The sequence below is a fragment of the Muscardinus avellanarius genome (assembly GCF_963383645.1).
Source record: "Muscardinus avellanarius genome assembly, chromosome: 3".
NCBI classification, from domain to species: domain Eukaryota; kingdom Metazoa; phylum Chordata; class Mammalia; order Rodentia; family Gliridae; genus Muscardinus; species Muscardinus avellanarius.
The window spans coordinates 18,439,943-18,461,153 of record NC_137788.1 but is presented as its reverse complement, the minus strand read 5'-3'; the positions used below and the strand labels follow the sequence as shown (position 1 = coordinate 18,461,153).

The 21,211-nt window shown below is 50.8% G+C and overlaps 1 protein-coding gene across 1 annotated transcript in view; it reads left to right on the top strand.

Moving 5' to 3' along the window:
* Positions 1–1,512: 1,512 nt before the first annotated feature.
* TCEA3 (transcription elongation factor A3) overlaps positions 1,513–21,211 on the top strand; it is a gene marked incomplete at both ends in the record, with an annotated part of 45,072 nt that continues 25,373 nt past the window's right edge. Inside the window, 4 exons of the mRNA XM_080691344.1 lie at positions 1,513–1,581; positions 12,203–12,265; positions 13,910–14,015; positions 14,498–14,642. Of these exons, the coding sequence (XP_080547470.1) occupies positions 1,513–1,581; positions 12,203–12,265; positions 13,910–14,015; positions 14,498–14,642 (383 nt within the window). The remainder of the gene's footprint in view (positions 1,582–12,202; positions 12,266–13,909; positions 14,016–14,497; positions 14,643–21,211) is intronic.

Here is a 21,211-nt window from a genome sequence, read left to right as displayed (position 1 = left end):
GGGCTGGGAGTGTAGCTCAGAGGTAGAATGTCCTTGGGTTCCATCCCTAGTATTTTTTTTTTTTTTTTTTTTTTGCGGGTCTGGGGATGGAACCCAGGGGCATTTGACCTCCAAGCTACACCCCCTACCCTAGTTTTTATTCTTTATTTTGAAACTGGGTCTCACTGAGTTGCAGAGGGCCTCACTGAGTAGCTGAGGCTGTCCGCGAACCGCGATCCTCCAGTTCTCAGCCTCCTGAATGCTGGGATTACAAGCGTGCGCCACCACGCCCGGCTCATCCCTAGTATTAAAAAAAAAAAAAAAAAAATCATGTCCCTGTCTGTGGATGGCTTCCCTGGCCCTGCTGGGACGGGGTCTGGCTTTCTCACTCTTGGTTGCGCAATACATGTTTGTTGAATGAATGAAAAATCTACCCTGTCCTGCCTGACCACAGCACAAGAAGCAGTTGGAAGACGGGAGTCCTCGCCAGGCTGTCCCAGTGACCCTGACGAGGAAGGGATTCTCTAGGACTCTCTGCAGCTCTGGAGAGTTCCCTGGACTCCCCAGCCACAGTTCAACTGGCACAGGCCACACCGCTTCTCCTGCCACCCCTCCTGGTCCTTGAGCTCCCTCCCAGGAAGGTCATTTTCTGTTGATTAAACTTGTTTGGAAAGGGAGCCAGGTCTGCAGGGAGCCCATGTGTGAGCAGCCGGGGAAGTGGGCACTGCTGTTCCCAAGTCCCTGGGCCCCAAACTGCCCTCCCCAACGCCACCGCTGAGGAGGCGCCGCCTGATCCTGCGTGAACGCGGGGCACCCTGCACCTGAAGGGTGTTTCTCGGCTGGGTGCCTTTAAGAACTCCCCAGGCCCTCTCCTCGAGGAATACAGCCCCGGGACCAGAGGCCCAGCACCTGGGAGCTCGTGAGGAAGGCAAAACCCCACTGTATCAAACCAAGTAGACAGCGAGCAAACTGTAGGCTCTGGGGCGTGCAGACCCAAACAGCTGGCTGCGAGCGCTTGCACACTCCGTGTGCACTCCCTGAGCGTGAGTTAGGGCAGAGCTGGACTTAGGGATTTGCACCGAGATGCGGTGTGTCAAGCCGCCTGCACTGGGGCACAGACGCGGAGCCAGGCGCTCCCGCTTTGAGCTGCAAATGTGCACGCTCAAAACTCTCCCGCAGCACTTTAGGGCCGCCTCCAGCGTCCCGGGACCCGCGCCCCCGCGCCCTCCTCCCCAGATCTCCCTTCAGCCCGCGCCCCTCCTGGGGGCCGGAGGCCGGGGGCTCCCCTCGCAGCCTCCTGGCTCCGCAGAGGCCGGACGGGCCGGCGCGGGCAATCTGGGCTGGGGCGAGCCCTTGAAGTCTAAATTTAGCGCACGCCACCCCTCCCCCGACCGTCGGAGCGGGCGGGGGGGGAGGGGAGCCCCGCCCCCGCCCGGCTTGTGTCCCGAGCGTTCGGGGCCCGCGCGGCTTGCGCGCCCTCCGCCTGGCGCCCCTCGCCCCTCGCCCCTCGCCCCTCCGGCGTCGCCAGCCAGCATGGGCCAGGAAGAGGAGCTGCTGAGGATCGCCAAAAAGCTGGAGAAGATGGTGGCCAGGAAGAACACGGTGGGGCTGCGGAGTTGGGGCCCGGGAGTGCGCGGGCGCGGACCCCGGGGCGGGCGGGGCAGCCGGGCAGCTCGCTGGGCGCGTCGGGGTGGGCTGAGGCCCCGCGGCGGCCGCGCACCTTGTGCACGTCTAGAGGGGCGCGTGGGGTCCGCACCCGGCAGCCCTGCGGGCGGGGGCTGCAGCCTGGGACCGGACTTCAGGGGTCCCGGGGTGAGCAAAGCCCGGGGTCGGCCAGGGGAGGCCCGAGGAGGGGCCGAGAGGGCTGCGGCGCCCAGCGGCCCCGGCCCGGAGCGGGTCCACGGCGCAGCCGGTGCCAGCGCGGTCGGCTGCGCAACTTTCCCCCGGGCCGGGCGGGCGGGGCGGGGCGGCGCGGGCGAGCAGGTGCGGGCGGGCGGGGCGGGGTGGGAGCCGAGCCTCTGGGCCCGCAGCCCAGCCGAGGGTCGCGGGGCTCGCAGCCCCAACAGCCAGAGCGCAGGCCCCGGGAAAGTTAATGTTTGATCCTCTGGTGATCTTTGCCTCGGCCCGGGAGCCGTGGGGTTGACTGGCCGGAGCGAACTTGGCCATAGGCCCTCCCGGCTGCGGTGGGCTCCCGCTGAAAGGACAGAGAAGAGGACGGGTGGACATGCCTCTCTACCCGGCCCGCCCCGGGGTCTCTTCCTCCTCCTCTTCGTAGCCCTGAACTGCGCTGCATTCCCAGGACATTCTGTGACCTTAGATTGGGGAAAGGAGGGACCTGGCGAGAGTGACCAAGGCCAACGGGAAGGGCCACTAGAACCATGGAGTGTCAGGGGGCCCTAGAGTGGGCATAGGGCAGTCATGAGATGGCCAACAAGGGCCAGAGCCTCCGTTTCTCGGGGAAGTAAGACTCCCTGCCTGCAGGAAGGGTGAGGGTTGGGATGAGGCCCCTGGGTAAAGCCCTCTGCGGGGCTCAGGAGGCTGCAGCCTGGAAGAGGCTGGAGAAGGGACCCTCCTTCTCTACAGCCAGGTAAAACACGAAGGCTGCCATGTACCCGCGAGCACTGGGAGCCTCTCCTTACACTGGGGCCTCCATCTGAGCTTCAAATCATGGGGGGGCACCTTCCCCCATGGGGAAAGCTGGGGCTGCAGAACCCAGCCAGGTATACTGAGTGGATTCCATTTCAGGTAGACATGTTATCCTAGTCCAGCCCCTGCTGACCCCAACTTGGATTAGAAAAGAAATTCGGGGGTGGGGGGGTAAGAGAGCCAGGAAAAGAGAGCGAGTTGGGGTAGAGCTCTGGCTGAAGCGGAAGGGACCTGCCTAGGCCCCTCGTGTTCATGCCCCGTGCCTCCTGCGGCCCTGGGCACACCAGTCTACCCCCTCTACTTCCCTTCTTTGGACCTCTGTTTCCTCTTCTGTGGAATGGGAAGAGGAAGTGGTGTCTCTTGGGGATGGTTCCCGTGAAAGTGCCCAAGCCATCTCCAGGAAAACTGCGGATCTGGCAGCAGGGTCCCTGCAGCGCAGAGCTAGTCCACAGCCACGTCTGCGCCCTGGATCTTGGCAGCATCTGGGTGGGCACAGAGCTCTGGGCATCTGGCCGAGAAAGGTGGGGCCTGCTCCGGGAATGAAAGTGGGTCCGCCCAGTGTGGTTAGACAGAGCAGGACACACTTCCTGTAATAAGACGATCCTCCACGTTGCAGCTCAGGCCGAGTTTGCTACCAGTCCTGAAGTCTCGGTGACTGAGGGCTTTCTCAGATGCCATGAGCGTGCGCCTACAGAAACAGCTCCCGATAGACAACCAATACCAGCAGCTCCGCGTACCCTGAATGGCCCATCAGTAGACACGGTAGACACAGCCGCACACAGCAACAGCTAAGTGGACAACGAGGAGCCTAACTGCATATGAAACACAGCTGCCAAAACGACACTGACAAGACACAGGCTGACCATGAACACAGACACAGAGATGGCCGCACACCTGCACACACAACACAGGCCCAGCCACAGACTTAGCAAACAGCCACGTTTGCATATTCAAACATTAGAATTCTGGCCTCATCTCATAAAGACAAATAGACACAGTTGGGCCTCAGACTGCATATTCACAGCTCCACACCTGAAACAGTTGTTGCTAGAAACACACCTGAGACACACCCAGTAACCTTTGCACATGGTTTTATGAACCCAGCTCTACCCTAGGCTCCTAGCAGGCCATTCTTTTACAATACAACCCAGTTTTGCAAAGACATGCACTCGTGGTGAGCAAGAGCCGGCTTAGCACGGACTGAATTTTATAGATTTTTTTTTTTTTTTTTTTTTTTTTTTTTTGCGGTTCTGGGGATGGAACCCAGGGACATTCAATCTCCGAGCTACACCCCTGCCCTATTGTGTGTGTGTGTGTGTGTGTGTGTGTGTGTGTGTGTGTGTGTGTGTGTGGTACTGGGGTTCCTGGAAGCCCTTCTACCTCCGGGCTACACTCCCAGACCTATTTTATACTTTTTATTTGGAAACAGGTCTCTTAAGCCAGCGCGGCTGGCTTCGAACCTACGCGATCCTCCTGTCTCCGCCTCCCAAGGGCGGGGATTACAAGTGTGCGCCACCATGCCTGGTCCCTGCCTTATTTTTTATTCTTTATTTTGAAACAGGGTCTCACTGAGTTGCAAAGGGCCTCACTAAGTAGCTGAGGCTGTCTGCGAATCGAGATCCTCTGGTCTCAGCCTCCTGAATGCTGGAATTAAAAGTGTGCGCCACCACGCCCAGCTAGCACTGATTGAATTTTTAGGGACTTTGCAAGCTAGTGGGTAAACATAAGTTTGTGTGTGTGTGTGTGTGTGTGTGTGTGTGTGTGTGTGTGTGTGTGTTACTGGAGATTGAACCCAGAGGCATTCTACCTCCAGGCGACAACCCTCAGCCCTATTTTGTTTTTATTTTGAAATAAGGTCTCACTAAGTTGATGAGAGTCTCACTACTTGCTGAAGCTGCCCTTGACCCTGCGATCCTCCTGTCTCAGCCTCCCAAGCACTGAGATTAAAAGTGTGCACCACCACTCCTGGCTTAAGCTCATTTTTTTTTTTTTTTTTTTTTTTTTTGCTACTGAGGATGAAACCGAGGGGCATTCTACCTCCAAGCTACACCCCCAGCCTTATTTTTTTTTTCTTTATTTTGAAACAGGGTCTCACTGAATTGCAAAGGGCCTCACTAATCAGCTGAGGCTGTCTGCAAACCATGATCCTCCTGTCTCAGCCTCCTGAATGCTGGGATTACAACCATGGGCCACCACGCCCGGCTAGCACAGCTATTATAAAAATAAATAATATTCCTGGGTGTGGTGCCTCATGCCTAGAATCTCAGTATTTGGGAGCCTCAGAGAGGAGGGTCACAGGTTCGACACAAGCCTCAGCAAGCTTGCAAGACCCTGTTTCAAACTAAACAACTAAATGGGGCTGGGGCTCTAGCTAAGAGATAGAACGACCCTGGGTTTAATCCTCAGTACCAAAAAATAAAAAAGTTAAAAAATTTTAAAAATAAAGATTGTGGAAGCTTCTCTTCCTACTACTTAGCTCAGTGGCGGCATGTTGGGAGCTTGAACTTGGCCCTGGGAGCAGTATTTACACCACGGAAATTGGCAGACGCTAAAATTCAGGGTTTTATTTATTTTTTCCCCTTGAGAACTGACCACCAAGTGCTGACCAACACGTGAGTACACTTATCCCTGTTCCAGGCCATCTTCATGCAGTCCCAGACACATCTGTGTCCTTACCAGTGCAGTTTGTTGAGTGGCTCAAGTTTGAAATCCAGTCCAGTTTATTACAACATCAGCAAATTATGTAACCTTTCTGTTCTTGGATTCTACTTCTGTGGAAGCAGAATAGTAATTCTGTAAAAATGGGGATAGTAGAGCCAGGCTTTGTGGCACGCGCTGTAATTCTAGTACTTTTAAAGCTGAGATAGAAGAATCACAGGTTGAAGGCCAGCCCCAGCAATATAGTGAGGCTTTCCGCAACTTAGACCTTGTTTCAAAATAGGGAGTTGGCCAGACGTGGTGGCGCACGCTTGTAATCCCCACGCTTGGGAGGTGGAGACAGGAGGATCGCACAGGTTCGAAGCCAGCCGCGCGCACTGGCTTAGGAGACCCTGTTTCCAAATAAAAATATAAAAATAGGTCTGGGAGTGTAGCCCGGAGGTTGAAGGGCTTCCAGGAACCCCAGTACCACCAAAAAAAAAAAAAAAAAAAAAAAAAAAAAAAAAAAAGGGAGCTGGGTGTGGTGGTGCACGCTTGTAATCCCAGTACTTGGGAGGCTGAGACAGGAGAATTGCAGGTTTGCAGCCAGCCTCAGCTACTACTCAGTGAGGCCTTCTGCAACTTAATGAGACCCTGTTTCAAAATAAAGAATAAAAATAGGGCTGGGGGTGTAGCTTGGAGGTAGAATGCCCCTGGGTTCAATCTTCATTACTGCAAAATAATAATAATAATAATAATAATAATAATAATAATAATAATAATAATAATAATACTGAGGGTATGGCTAAGAGTTAGAAAGCCCTTGGGTTCAATACCTAGTACCACAAAATGGGAATTGTAAATAGGACGTGCTTCTGAGGGTCACCGTGAGAGTTCAACACAGGTAAAGCCGTTCGAAGAGCACCTGGCACTAAGTCACACGTGGAGCCATATACCTGCAAGTTCTTGGGCACACATATCTGCAGGGCACACCTCTGAAAACACACTGAACCCACACTGTGAGGGAGGCCGAGCACTGACAGAGGGCAGCCCTCGGGATGTGGTCCAGAGTCTGCCAGGCAGAGTTGGCAGTGGAGCCGCGTGAGGGACGTTCAGGGCACGTCAGCTGTGCCCGGGGAACGGAGCTCAGGTCGGAAGGCCAGAGTGGCTTCAACACACTATATCGCTCTCAGACAAAAAGCCAAGAAGTGGTAGGACTGGCTTCGAGGAGGGCCTGCAGTGCCGAGGATGAGCTCCAGCCAGTTGAGGGGTTCACACCACTTAGAAGGTGGGCCAGAGCCCGGCGTGGCGGCGCACGCTTGTAATCCCAGCATTCGGGAGGCTGAGACTGGAGGATCGCGGTTTGTGGACAGTCTCAGCTACGTAGTGAAGCTCTCCGCACCTTAGACCCTATTTCAAAATAAAGAACAAGCCAGGTGTGGCGGCGCACGCTTGTAATGCCCGTGCTCGGGAGGCAGAGACAGGAGGATCGCAGAGGTTTGAAGCCAGCCGCGCTGGTTTAAGAGACCCTGTTTCCAAGTAAAAAAGTATAAAATAGGTCTGGGAGTGTAGCCCGGAGGTAGAAGGGTTTCCAGGAACCCCAGTACCACAAAAAAAAAAAAAAGAAAAGAAAAGAGAGAGACCCTGTTTCCAAATTTAAACTATATATATATATATATATATATATATATATATATATATATATGTATATATATATATATATATATATATATATGTATATATATATATATATCTGGGAGTCTAGCCTGGAGGTAGAGGGTTTCCAGGAACCCCAGTACCACCAAAAAGAAATAAATAAAGAAAGAATAAAAATGGGGTGGTGAGTGTCTCTCAGAGGTAGACTGCCCCTGGGATCCACCCGTACCTTAAAAAAAAAAAAAAGTGGGCAGAGGCCTGACTCATCAATGCTTTATTTTTATATGCTTTTACATGGAAGTATTTGGCATTAACAAATTTTGGCAAAACATATTTTCAGTACACCTGGGTACAAACAACTTTTGGCAAAAAGTATATTTACCCAAATTTCTCAGCACACACCTGCCCCGATGAGTTCATATCCCAATACCGTGGTTGGAAAAACACCCCAAATTATACAAATTAATGTCGTACAATTCATTCTGGTTACCTAGCCACAAAAATCAACTCTAAATATTAACCTAACTAACAATGGAGCTCTGCAAAGCACATTCAAACCTAAGGCTAAACTAAAAGTAGAAAAAAATACAAGGCGCTTTTCCATTAGAAAGGACACAAAGATTATAAAAAAAATCTTTAAAGGGCACAAAGCATTTTACTTTTATATTTCATATTTCAAGATGCAGTGTATATATTTTATTTTCTCCTAAAACCTGTTTAATTATCTCCTCAATGAGTTTTGTTTTGTTTTGTTTTTTTGTAGGCCTGGGGATGGAACCTAGGGGCATTCAACCTTCAAGCTACACCCCCTGCCCTATTTTTTATTCTTTATTCTAAAACCGGGTCTCACTGATTTGCAGAGGGCCTCATTAAGTAGCTGAGGCTGTCTGAAAACCGCGATCCTCTGGTCTCAGCCTCCCAAATGCTGGGATTACAAGCGTGCGCCACCGACAAGCGTGCGCCACCACGCCCGGCTCAATGAGTTCTTTTGATCCTTGGTCAGAAAACACCAAAGCGGGGGAGGGGGGGGCCTGCCTGGCCACTCTCCATCACACATAATAAACTTATCCTATCCTCTAACTTAACTACTAAATGTTAAACTATCTCTACTTATAAAATTAACTGCCAATATTATCTGCTATTTTAACCACTAAGTATTTTATTAACTTATTTTAACCTAACCACCAAATCCACACTAATTCTATTTTTCTTTTTTATTCTTTATTTTGAAACCGGTCTCACTGGGTTGCCGAGGGCCTCACTAAGTAGCTGAGGCTGTCCACAAACCGCGATCCTCCGGTCTCAGCCTCCCGAATGCTGGGATTACAAGCGTGCGCCACCACGCCCGGCTCCTAATTCTATTTTTCTAACATACAATGTCTATACCTATTTTTCTATGATACTTATTAAATTATTAACTAAGAAAATTCTTTTGAGCCTTGGTGAGCAGGCACCAAGGAGGTCCCTGCCGACCCAACCTCTCCATAAGTCTATTTTTGTGGCCAAACCCATTTTTCCTAAACCTTTTCTATCCATGCTCCATCCTGTATCATTCTTATACAGGGTGGAGGGGGCTACGTATTGATTAGCTCTGGCCCCGATCCAGTTTTGAAGGCATCACGTCAGGCTTTTCCTCGAAACACTCAGCATCTATCAACAACTGTAATTGTTTCAATCTCAACTAGTCAGATTCTTACTATTTTCTCTTTTTTTTTTTTTTTTTTTTTTTGGTGGTACTGGTGGTGGAACCCAGAGGCTTTCTACCTCCGGGCTATACTCCCAGACCTATTTTATATTTTATCTGGAAACAGGGTCTCACTAAGTTGCTGAGAGCCTCACTAAGTAGCTGAGGCTGGCTTCAAACCTGCGCGATCCTCCTGTCTCAGCCCCCCAAGTGCGGGGATTACAAGGAGCGCCAACACGCCCGGCAAGATTCTTACTATTTTTGATTTTATTAATCTCTGAGTAATTCCCAGGTTTCTTAATACCCTTTTTCCTGTAACATACTCATATGCAAAGAACAGCATGTCTCATTTAGACCACCCAGATGGTTTGGCTTGATTAATAATCCAATTAGAACGCAAAAACAGGGTCAGTGTGAGCCGTGTCCTCCTGACTTGCCGAGCCCTCCTCTCGCTGGGACCTTGTCAGACAGCTCGAGGGCCCCCGCTCCACTGTGAGAATGGGCCGGGGTGTGTTCCAGGCCTGGCGGCCAGGTTTCCAACCCTTAATCTTCTTCCTGTCCCCCTGCAACTCCTGCTTCCTGCTGTATTCATTCACACATTCATTCACTTACAGAGCACTACCGGGTTCCGTTCATATCCCTAAGACTCAGGGATTGAAACAGTTCTCTTTTCCTCCAAAAGGGATGAAAGTATTTGTCCACGAAAGATTTGAACATGAGTGTTCCTGGAAACTTTATTTGCAGGTACCCCAAGCTGGAAACTACCCAAAGTCTCGTCCACATGTGGACAAATCAGCAAATTGTGACATATACCTATGATGGGAAAATACTCAACAATAAAAAAAGAGCTGTTGGCCTCTGAGGCAGTATGGATGAACCGCAGATCAATTAAACTAGCGCAAGAAGAAAAAATACTCATACTGCCGTTTTCGCATGAAAACACAAGATCACCAGCTGAGCGCGGTTGTACAACCCTGTAATCCCAGTACTCGGAGGCTGAGACTGGAGGATCACAGTTTTGAGGCCAGCTGCAACTTTAGACTCTTTCAAAAAAGAAAAAGGTTTAGGGGTGCACCTTGGAGGTAGAATGCCCCTGGGTTCAATCTCCAGTACCAAAAAATAAAAATGGAGGGCCTGAGGAAATGTCTAGGGGTGAAGACTGTATTCTCAATTATGATGATGGTTTCGTGGGTTTATAGTATGTTAGAATTCACCAAATTGAGCTGGGCCTGGTGGCCGATGCCTGTTATCCTAGTACTTAGGAGGCTAATACAGGAGGAACACAGGCTCAAGGCCAGCCTTGGCAACTTGGTGAGGTCCCCAGCAACAACTCAATGAATCCCAATTCAAAAGGTAGACTAGAATAGGGCTCGGGGTGTAGCTCAGAGGTAGAATGCCCTTGGCTTCTATCCCCAGTATCAAAAAAACCCCACCAAATTGTATACTATGATATGTGTGGTTTATGGTCAGTTACGCCTCAATAAAGCTGGGTTTTTTCTTTATTTTTTTATTGGTACACTCTAGATTCACAATAAAGCTGTTTTAAAAGCCTACAAGAAGCCGGGCGTGGTGGCGCATGCTTGTAATCCCAGCACTTGGGAGGCTGAGACGGAGGATCACACAGGTTCAAAGCCAGCCTCAGCTACTTAGGCTCCCAGCAACTTAGACCCTGTTTCCAAAAAAAGTATAAAATAGGTCTGAGAGTATAGCCCAGAGGTAGAAAAGCCCCTGCGTTCCACCCCCAGTACCACACACACACAAAAAAAAAGCCTATAAGAGCCAGGTGTGGTGATGCATGCCAGTTAATATCAGTGTTTGGGAGGCTGAGGCTGGAGAATTAGAGGTTCAAGGACAGCCTCAGCAATTTGTGAGGTCCTTTACAATTTAGACCCTGTTTCAAAATAAAAAAAATAGGGCTGAGACAAGAGGATCACAGGTTCAGTAATAGCCTCAGCAACTCAATGAGGTCCCCAGCGAGACCGTTTCAAAATGTAAAACAGAATAGGGCTGGGAATGTAGCTCAGAAGTAGACTTCCCCTAGGTTTGATCCCAGTACTCCAGTACAAAAAATAAATAAATAAACAAGAGGCAGGCACAGGGGGACATGCCTATAATCCCAGTACTTGGGAGGCTGAGACAGGAGGATTACAGATTCCAGCCCAGCCTCAGCCATTTAACAAGGCATGAGACCCTGTTTCTTGTGTGTGTGTTATGGGGGGTAGAACCCAGGGGCTTTTTCTACCCCCAGACCTATTTCATACTTTATTTGGAAACAGGGTCTCACTAAGTTGCTGAGAGCCTCCTAAGTAGCTGAGGCTGGCTTTGAACCTGTGCGATCCTCTTGTCTCAGCCTCCCAAGCGCTGGGATTACAAGTGTGTGCCATGGCGCCCAGCTTGAGACCCTGTTTCAAAATAAAAAAGTAAATAAAATTAGGCTGGGGGTATAGCTCAGAGGTAGAACACACCTGGGTTCAATTCCCAGTATCACAAACATTAAAAAAAAAAAAAAAAAAAGCCCACAAGAGTTTGGTACTGTAAGTGTGTAAGTGTGCATCTGTGGTTCCAGCTGCAAGGGAGGCTGAGGCAGGAGGATCACTTGAGCCCACAAGTTCAAGGTAAGCCTGGCAACATAGGAGACCTTGAATCTTTACACACACATACACACACGCACACACGCACACACACCCCTCACTCTGCAAAACTGGCAGCTGAGAAGGGAGGGAGGGTATAAACATACAACTACAGTTGTCAGGGAGAAGGGCCGATTCCTCAGCTCAAGACCTGCGGAGTCCTTGGATTACAAGACAGAAAAGAATTTCAGCACATGCCAGTCAAGAGACAGAGGTTTATTTAGGAAAGTAAGAAATACATGTTCAGGGAAGATGGCAGGCATCTCTAGAGGGAGAGAGATGCTGCTTTGGGGGTGCAGGGCTCTCCTTTTAAAGGAAGCTTTGGAAGCAGAAGGCTTGAGAGGAGGGTGGGGATCTCGGCCTTATGATTTTGTTTCTCTGGTCATGGAGCACAGAGCAGGTTGGGAGGGTCTGGTTTTTGGAGTCTTCAGACTGACACTCTCTGGTTGACGGAGAGTACTCAGACTGTACCCACATCATCATGCCTTGAACAATGTCTTTCTCTCGACTTCTTTGATCAGTCTAAAAATAGAGTATGTAGGCACGATTCGCTGGACCCGTCGTATTTTAAGGTCTGTTTGATAGGCCTGTAGGTAAAGCACCAGCACGGAGTTTTTAGATTTAAAGACCCTCACTCCCTTTCCTTCCGTCGCCTCCTTCCCACCTGTCACTTTATTTCTCCTATCTGCCGCCTGGCAAGCCGGGAAGTAACTCAGTTGGGAGGCAGAGTGGGTGCCCGAGCACATGCTGGGAGAAGCCTCCAGAGACGCCAAGGTCAGGGCGACAGTCAGGGCGACCCTGGCTCAGTGGGGCAGGTGAGGGCAGAGTCGGGCTGGGGTAGGACCTTTTCCTTCTCTCTCCTTCCTTCCGCCCCACGTCTGGCATTCGACCAGGTGTCCGCATCCTCAGCCCTCCCCCGCCAAGCCTGGGCAGAGCAGGCGCCTCAGTCCTCCCCTGTGTCCTCCCACAGGAAGGGGCCCTGGACCTCCTAAAGAAGCTCAACAGCTGCCAGATGTCCATCCAGCTGCTACAGGTGTGTGAAGAGCCCTGGAGAAGGGCCTCGGGGCTGCACAGGTGGGGCTGGGAGGGATTTCTGAGAGGTGCCTTGGGGAGGAGGGTTCAAGAGAGAGACAGGCATGTTGCAGGGCAGGACACTGCCCAGGCCAGGGAGCCCCAAGGCCTGGGAAAGGCTGCTTTGCTGTCCTTGAATACCCCACCAGATCCCAAGGCCCCGGGCCTGTGGGATCCAAGAGGCCAGTGATCCAGGGAGAGAAAACGCCCCCCGTCTTTTTCTTTTTCTTTTTCTTTTTTGGTACTGGGGGTTGAATCCAGAGACATTCTACCTCTGAGCTACGCACGCAGCCCTTTTTATTTTTTGTTTTTGAAACGGTCTCACTAAGTTGCTGAGAGCCTTACAACTTGCTGAGGCTGTTTATGAACCTGTGACCCTCCTGTCTTTACCTCCCAAGGACTGGGATTACAGGTGTGCACTACCATGCTGAGCCCCCTCCTTTAAGTCCTCCCCGGAGGGCCCCATTCCCTATTCTCCAAACTTTACAGAAACTCCTGCTTCTGAAAGAACACAGACCCAAGGTGTAAGAGCCGGGGTTGTGTCTAAACTGTCACTTCTCTCTTGGAACTGAGGATTGAACCAGGGACATCACACCTCTGAGCTTTACCTCTCCTCCCATTCTATTAGATTTTGAGACAGTCTCACTAATAGGCTGAGGGTCTTGCTAAATTGCTGAGGCTGGCCTTGAATCTGGGATCTTCCTATCTCAGGCTCCCAAGTACTGCAATTACAGGTGTGTGCCACCACACCTGGCTTAAGTTGGAACTTGAACTCAAAGATACCAGGAGGCTGGGAATAGAGAGGGGTCCTTTGGTAGCCAATGCCCTCCCCCAGATTCTCACCAAAGCTAAAGTTACCTATGGGGTTAGGGTTAAGAATTGGGTGCTGGACCTAATGCAGAGCAGCAGGTCAGTCATGAGCGCACACTTTAATCTCAACACTTGGGAGGCTGAGACAGGAGGATGGCAGGTTAGAGGACAGCCTCAGCAATTTATCGAGACCCTCTATAACTTAGCAAGATTAGGTTTCAGAATAAAAAAGGTGGGGGGGTATAACTCAAAAGCCGGGTGTGGGATCCTGTAATTCCAGTACTTGGGAGGTTGAGACAGAAGGGTCACAAGTTCAAAACCAGCCCCAGCAACTTAGTGTGGTTCTCAGCAACCTAGCAAGACTGTTAAAAAAAAAAAAAAAAAAAGGCAGGGTGTGGGGGAGCCAAGCGTGGTGGTGCACGCTTGTAATCCCAGTACTTGTGAGGATGAGACAGGAGGATCACAGATTCAAAGCCAGGCTCAGCAGTTTAGGGAGGCTCTCAGCAACTTAGTGAGACTCTTTCCAAATAGAAAATAGGTCTGAAGGTGTAGCTCAGAGAAAGAAGACCCCTGGGTTCCATTCCCAGTCCCAAAAGAGGAGGAGGAGGATGACGAGGATGACGACATACACAGTGGCTGTAGGCTCAGTGGTTACCTCAGCCGGGGGCCAGGGCCAGGGCTTCGCGGGGTCTGGGTTGGAGGAGAGGCAGGGGTCGGGCTACGGCAGGTCCTGCCAGTTAGGGCGGCCATTCCTGCGTGTCCATCCTGCACCAGCCCTAACCCGCTCGCCCTGCAGACCACCAGGATTGGAGTGGCCGTGAACGGGGTTCGCAAGCACTGCTCAGACCAGGAGGTGGTGTCCTTGGCCAAAGTCCTCATCAAGGCCTGGAAGCGGCTGCTGGGTGAGGGGCAAGGCCGGCGAGAACCTGGTTTTCTCCCAGCTCGGAGGGGGGAGGCCAGAGCCTGGCTCTCGGGGCGCTCAGGTGTGTCTGTGGAGTGACTTAATGAGCGGCAGAGGCCTCTGGACTAGAGGAGCTAGCTGGCGAGGCGCGTGCAAGGTTTGCAGACGTGAGCTTTTTTGTACATGTGCCCATGCATGTGGTTCTATGTGTGTGTTCATGGGTTTACATGTGCAGTACGTGTCTGTATGTATACACCTGCATGGCTGTGTGCATAGGTGCGTGTGCCAGTCCAGTTTACGTGCCCATCTGTGTGTGTGTGTGTTTACACACAGGTGCACATGTTAAATGCGTGTGCGTGCGTGCGTGCGTGTGATGGCGTCCGCGCCTGCCCAGTCCCCGCCCTTCGGTCCTTCCTCCCCAGTCACAAGCGGTTCTGCTGAGGAGGAGCCGAGTCGAGGCACCTTGCCACCCTTTTGTTTTAGACTCCCCGGGACCCCCCAAAGGAGAAAAAGGAGAGGAAAGAGAAAAAGCAAAGAAGAAGGAAAAAGGGCTGGACTGTTCAGAGTGGAAGCCAGAATCAGGCCTTTCTCCACCGAGAAAGAAACGAGAGGAAGAGACCAAGAGCAGGTATTTTTTTTTTTTTCTGGGATGAAGAGAGGCGACGTGTGCCGCCCCTTCCGCCAGCAGCCCTGTCCGCTGTGTTCCACAGCCCCGGGAGGCGGCCGGCACCGTCTCCCGCAGGGCCTGTTGCCCCTCCAGGGTCCTGCACTCGAGCTGAGACATCCCAGTAAACCCTGGGTGGCTCTGGCTTCACCTAGGAAGATGCAGTGGGGCCGTCTCAGCTCCTCCTGGAGGGGTCTCACGGGATGGTGCAGACGTCCGGAGCCGTCCTCAGGCCCGCCCAGGTGCCAGCCCAGGGCAGGGAAGCCAGGCCACAGAGCAAGGGACCCCTGGCTTAGATGCTCCAGTTCCCAAATATGTCAACAGTTCTGTACACAAAGCCTGTGGGACCCAACAAGAACAAGGGCAGAGCTAGCACGCACTCGCTCTCTCTCTCTCTCTCTCCTCTCTCGCAGTACTGGGGATGGAACCCAGGGGCATTGTACCCCTTAACTACATCCCTAGCCCTATTTGGTTTTTTTAGTCTTTTTTATTCTTGAAACAGGGTCTCACTGAGTTAAGTTGCAAAGGGCCTCACTAAGTAGCTGAGGCTGTCTGCAAACCTCAATTCTCCCATCTCAGCCTCCCAAATGCTGGGAGTGCCACCACGCCCGGCCCTTTTTTCTTTCTTTCTTCCTTTCTTTCTTCCTTCCTTTCTTTCTTTCTTTCTTTCTTTCTTTCTTTCTTTCTTTCTTTTTTTTTAACCTAGGGTCTCACTAAATTGCTGAGTACCTCACTAAATAGCTGAGGCTGGCCTTGAACCTGCGATCCTCCTGTCTCAGCTTCCCAAGTACTGGGATTACAAGCATGGAAGGGCGTAGCTCTCTGATGGGAGCCACCACCTGACAGGCGTGGTGGCGCACATTTGTAATCCCAGCGCTTGGGAGGCTGAGACAGGAGGATCGCGCAGGTTCGAAGCCAGCCTCAGCTACTTAGTGAGGCTCTCAGCAACTTAGTGAGACCCTGTTTCCAAATAAAATAATAAAATGTGGTTGGGTCTATAGCCGGGAGGTAGAAAGCCTTTGGGTTTCACCCCCCAGTACCACACACACACAAAAAGAGCCACCACCCTCAGGACAGCCTGAGAGCTGTGGCTTTCCACCAGTGGTCTGTAATTCATTCATGGCCGTTTCTGTCTAGACAGGCCATTTGCAGCAGAAGCCCCATCGCCGGGAACCCTGCCCACACGCCACCTCTGCCAGGGTCGCAAGGGCAGTAGGGCTCAGAACTTACTTTCCACTGAGAAAGAGAAGTATTTGGTTAAGTTTACTCGGCATTCCCGTTTAGCCAGGAGGTTGAAGGTCAGGGGAGCAGAGATTTCCCCAAGATCACACGGCTTTTACATGACAGGGTGGCCGGGCGTGGTGGCGCACGCTTGTCATCCCAGCATTCGGGAGGCCGAGACAGGAGGATGGCGGTTCGCAGCCAGCCTCAGCTACTTAGTGAGGCCCTCTGCAACTCAGTGAGACCTTGTTTCAAAATAAAGAATAAAAAAATAGGATTGGGGATGTAGCTCAGAGGTAGAATGCCCCTGGGTTCCATCCCCAGCACCACTCCAAAAAAATGTTTGAGGCCAGCCTAGACAATGCAGTGAGACCTGCAAAAAAAAAAAAAAAGTTTAAAAGAAGTAAGACCTTCCTACTTGCTATGTGACCAGAGAATCACTAAACTTCTTGGGGGGTTTATAGTTATTCATTTAGTAGATAAGGGGAAAGTACTAGATAATTCCTAACTAAAGCCATATACTACGTAGGATATTTGAACATTTTTCAGTGTACATACTTTTTTGTTAACCATTTTATTTTTTTTTTATTAATTTCTTTGTAGGTCTGAGGATGAAACCCATGGGCATTCAACCCCTGAGCTACACCCACTGCCTTATTTTTTATTCCTTATTTTGAAACCGGGTCTCACTGAGTTGCAGAGGGCCTCACTAAGTAGCTGAGGCTGTCCTCGAACCGCGATCCTCCGGTCTCAGCCTCTCGAATGCTGGGATTACAACCGTGGGCCTCCACGCCTGGCTTAACCATTTTATTTTGAAATAGTGTCTGTTGCTAAGTTGCTGAAAGTCTTACAAAATTGCTGAGGCTGGCTTTGAACCTCCGATCCTCCTGTCTCAGCCTACCAAGAACTAGGATTACAGATGTGCACGGCTATATCTGGTTTCAATATACATACCGTGTGTGTGTGTGTGTGTTGCAGGGGATTGAACCCAGGGGCATTCTACCTCTGATCTACATCCCTAGCCCTATTTTATTTTTATTTTGAAACAGGGTCTCGCTAAATTGATATGAGCTTCACTAAGTTGTCGAGGCTGGCTTTGAATCCGGAATCCTCTTGTCTCAGCCTCCCGAGCACCGGGATTACAGGTGTGCTCCACTACACCTGGCTTGTGCATACTTTTTGACCCAGTGCATCCACTGAGGAATTCATTTTAGGAAATTAGTCAAACTGGGCGCGGTGGGAGATAAACCTCGACCAGCCCTTTCCCATTTGGGCTATGAAAGAAATAGCTGTGGGAGGAGGATGGTATATCCTGCCCTACGCGGGAGATTCTCACACTCCAGCTGTGTTTCTGCCCTGTCCTCTGGCTTCACATTCGCAGGTGATGTGTCTGTGAACTCAACCACATGCAGATCAGGAATATTCAGGAAACTGGGCATGGTGTGCACACCTGTAACCCCAGGACTTGGAAGACTCAGACAGGAAGATTGCAGGCCTCGGCAGGTAATTCAGCTCTCAGCAAGCTAGTAAGACCCTGTTTCAAAATAAAAATTTTAAAAATAGAGCCGAGGTATAGCTCAGAAATAGAATGCCCCTAGATTCAATCCCCAGTACCACGAAAAAAAAAAAAAGGAAATATTTAGGAAAAAATTGTCTATATGTAGGCAATATATGTCTCTATTGTCATATATCATATGTCTATATGAGACATGTACAGACGTTATTCTTGCCGTTATTTTATAAGTAATACAGTACAACAACTATTTACATAGCTTTTACAGTATGTTAAGTGTTATATGTAATTAAGAGATGACTTAAAGTGTACAAGAGTGTGTGTGTAGGCATTTTATTTTATTTTATTTGTTTTATTTGTTTTTTTTTGTTGTTGTTGTTTTTTGTTTGTTTTTTTGGTGGTACTGGGGGTGGAACCCAGAGGCTCTCTACCTCTGGGCTATACTCCCAGACCCATTTTCTATTGTATTTGGAAACAGGGTCTCACTAAGTTGCTGAAAGCCTCACTAAGTAGCTGAGGCTGGCTTTGAACCTGTGCGATCCTCCTGTCTCAGCCTCCCAAGCGCGGGGATTACAAGCGTGCGCCACCACGCCCGGCAGTGTGTAGGCATTTTATGTAAAGGACTTAAACAGCCATGGATTTTGGTATCCCTGTTGTTTCCTGGAATAATTCCCCATGGATACTGGCGAATGATTACATTTATTAAAGTTATTTACTATTTATTTATTTATTTTTATGGTGCTAGGGGGTTGAACCCACAGGCATTCTAACACTAAGCTACACCCCCAGCCCAAACAGGACCTCAGTGAGTTGATGAGGCTGATTTTTGAACCTGCAATCCTCCTGTCTCAGCCTGTCAAGTACTGGGATTCCGGGCATACACCACCACGTCCAGCCAGTACTGTAAGCTATTCAATGTTCCTTTTCTTTTTTTTCTTTTTTCTCTTTCTCTCTCTCTCTCTCTCTCTCTCTCTCTCTCTCTCTCTCTCTCTCTCTCTTTCTTTTTTTTTGGTGGTACTGGGGTTCCTGGAAGCCCTTCTACCTCTGGGCTACACTCCCAGACCTATTTTATTTTTGGAAACAGGGTCTCTTACGCCAGCGCGGCTGGCTTCGAACCTGCGCGATCCTCCTGTCTCCGCCTCCCAAGCGCAGGGATTACAAGCGTGCGCCACCACGCCCGGCCAATGTTCCTTTTGTTTAATTTTGCTGCCTTTTGCCGCCATCCCACCTGGAAGACCCTACTTGGCACTGGACTTTTCATATGGGTGTGTTTTGTCTTCCCAAAGGAGTTAGGAGGGTGGCTGGCAGGAATGCCTGACCGTCCCCACGGTGCCTGGCACAGAGTGAACATCGCCTGAGGCTTGCCAGGCATCGCCAGTATTCCGGGTGGGACCGGTGTGGGGCTGCTGGGGACCTCCTGCTAGCCGTGTACTGTGGTCAGGCCACCAGCGACCTATTTGGTTCTGAGCATCATGGCAAACGGGGGACCAGAATGGAGAGGGGTCTTGTGAGATGAAGTTGAAAGATAAAAGGTTGAACTATTAGCAGAGAAGAGACTCTCAGCAACCTAGTGGGACCTTGTTTCAAAAAAAAAAAAAAGGAGCCGGGCGCGGTGGCGCACGCGTGTCATCCCCGCATTCAGAAGGTTGAGACAGGAGGATCGCGGTTTGCGCACAGCCTCAGCTACTTAGTGAGGCCCTTTGCAAGTCAGTGAGACCCTGTTTCAAAATAAAGAATAAAAAATAGGGCTGGGGGTGTAGCTCCAAGGTAGAATGCCCCTGAGTTCCAGCCCAAGTACTGTAAAAAAATAAAAAAATAAAAAGCGCTGGGCATGTGGCTCAGAGGTAGAATGCCCCTGGGTTAAATCACCAGCACCATTGATTGATTGATTGATTGATTGATTGATACTGAGAATCGAACCCAGGGACATTTTACTTCTGAGTTATACCCCCAGCCTTGTATTATTTTTTATTTTGAGACAAGGTCTTACTAAATAACTGAGGCTGGCCATGAACCTGAGGTCCTCCTGTCAAAATGCTGAGATTACAACTGTGTACCACCAGCATCCATCTAAAAAAGAAAAGCAATGCAGCGGATCAGAAAGCAGCGGGTCCCTGGAGCTTCACCCTTGCCTCCACCTATCCAGCCCCAAGGGACACTAGGGAGGGAGCCTCACCTCACAGAGGGACTCCCGGGGCCAGGTGTGGGAGGGACGCGCGTGCGAGGCTGCACCCCATCACACATGGATACTGACGAATGATTATTCCACTTGTTCAAGCTGGGTGAAGGTCTGGAACAGGCCTGGTCTGCAGGAGAAGTAGGGCTGGCCCCGGGCTGCCTCATCCTGCCCCCTGGAGGAAGAGGCGGCCCTGGAAGCCCCTGAGAGACACTGCCCGATCTGAGAGACAGGGCCATCTGGACAAGCTAGACCCCAGGTGTCCGGATGACGGTGTACTGAGGGCTTCCTGTGCCTGGAGACGTCTACTGTCTCCTTCCCAGGCAGACCCAAGACATAGGTCTCTACCCCTTCTCCTGCTTAGCAGGTAAGGGAACTGATGTTCCGAAATGACCTGCCTGGGGACAGAACTCAGGTGGTTGCCTCTTTTTATAGACTTATGAATGTTATATGTGTTCGTGTGCATGTGGGAAAATGTCCTGGAAGAGAGATATCAAGCTGGGCGTTGGTGGTGCAAGCCTGTAATCTCAGTACTTGGGAGGCTGAGACGGGAGGATCTCAGGTTCAAGGCCAGCCTCAGCAACATAGCAAGACTCAGCAACCTAGTGAGACCCTGTTTCAAAACACAATATAAAAAGGGCTGGGGGTGTAGCTCAGAGGTAGAATGTCTCTGGGTTCAATCCCCAGTACTCGTCCCCCCAAAAAAGAAAAGTTAAAAAAAGACATCAAACTTAATGCAGGGCCCCGGATGTAGCTCACCCTGGCAAGGCCCTGGCTTTCATCCCCAGCCCCTCAAAAGTAAACCAAGAAACTTAATAGCTGCTACCTGTGGGAGGTTTCTTTTTCCTCCCTCATAGTTTTTCCCCTTCTGCACGGCTTGATCTCGCAGCAGTCAGCAGAGGGTGTTTGGAGAGCACCCGCTCGGTGCGGGCTCTGTGCAGCGTGCCATGATGAGTCTGGGGACATGGTGGCTCGGGCTCCCTGAAGCAGCCCCCGCCACAGGGATTCGGGTGCTCAGGGTTTGCTCAGGAAGGGCAGCTAGAGGAGAGCGGAGTGTGACCACGGGCAGGGAGGCGGCAGAGTGCCAGCACCCAGCACTTGCCGCCGTGCCCAGTGGGACTGAAATCCCCTGGGATCCCTGGATGGCGGGGTGCTCACATCCAGTCGTCCCCTTGGGGGCCAAGAAGCCATGGTGTTTATCTCCGGTCCCCTGAGTCTGGTTGAAGTTGCTCCTGGGCTCCGTGCCCCCCGCCTGGCTGGTCCAGAGAAGGCGGCAGGCTGAGACCCAGGGAGGCAGAAGGGAGAGCGAGTGCCCGCAGATCAACGGGCTCTGCATAGTGTCCACCACGGTGACTGAAACCCGCCAACTCTGATCTTGTGAAATTTTCCCAAAGGGCAGTTAATAAATACAAGAAGACAGGTGTGACAGTGCATACCTATAGTCCCAGGCATTGGGAGGTTGAGATACAAGGATCACATGTTTAAGGCCAGCCTCAGCAATTTAGCAGGACCCTCAGCGACTTAGAGAAAAGAAAAAAAAAATTTTTTTTTTTTTTTAGTACTAGGGCTGGAACCCAGAAGCATTCTACTTCCGAGCTACAGTCCCAGCCCTAATTTTTAGTC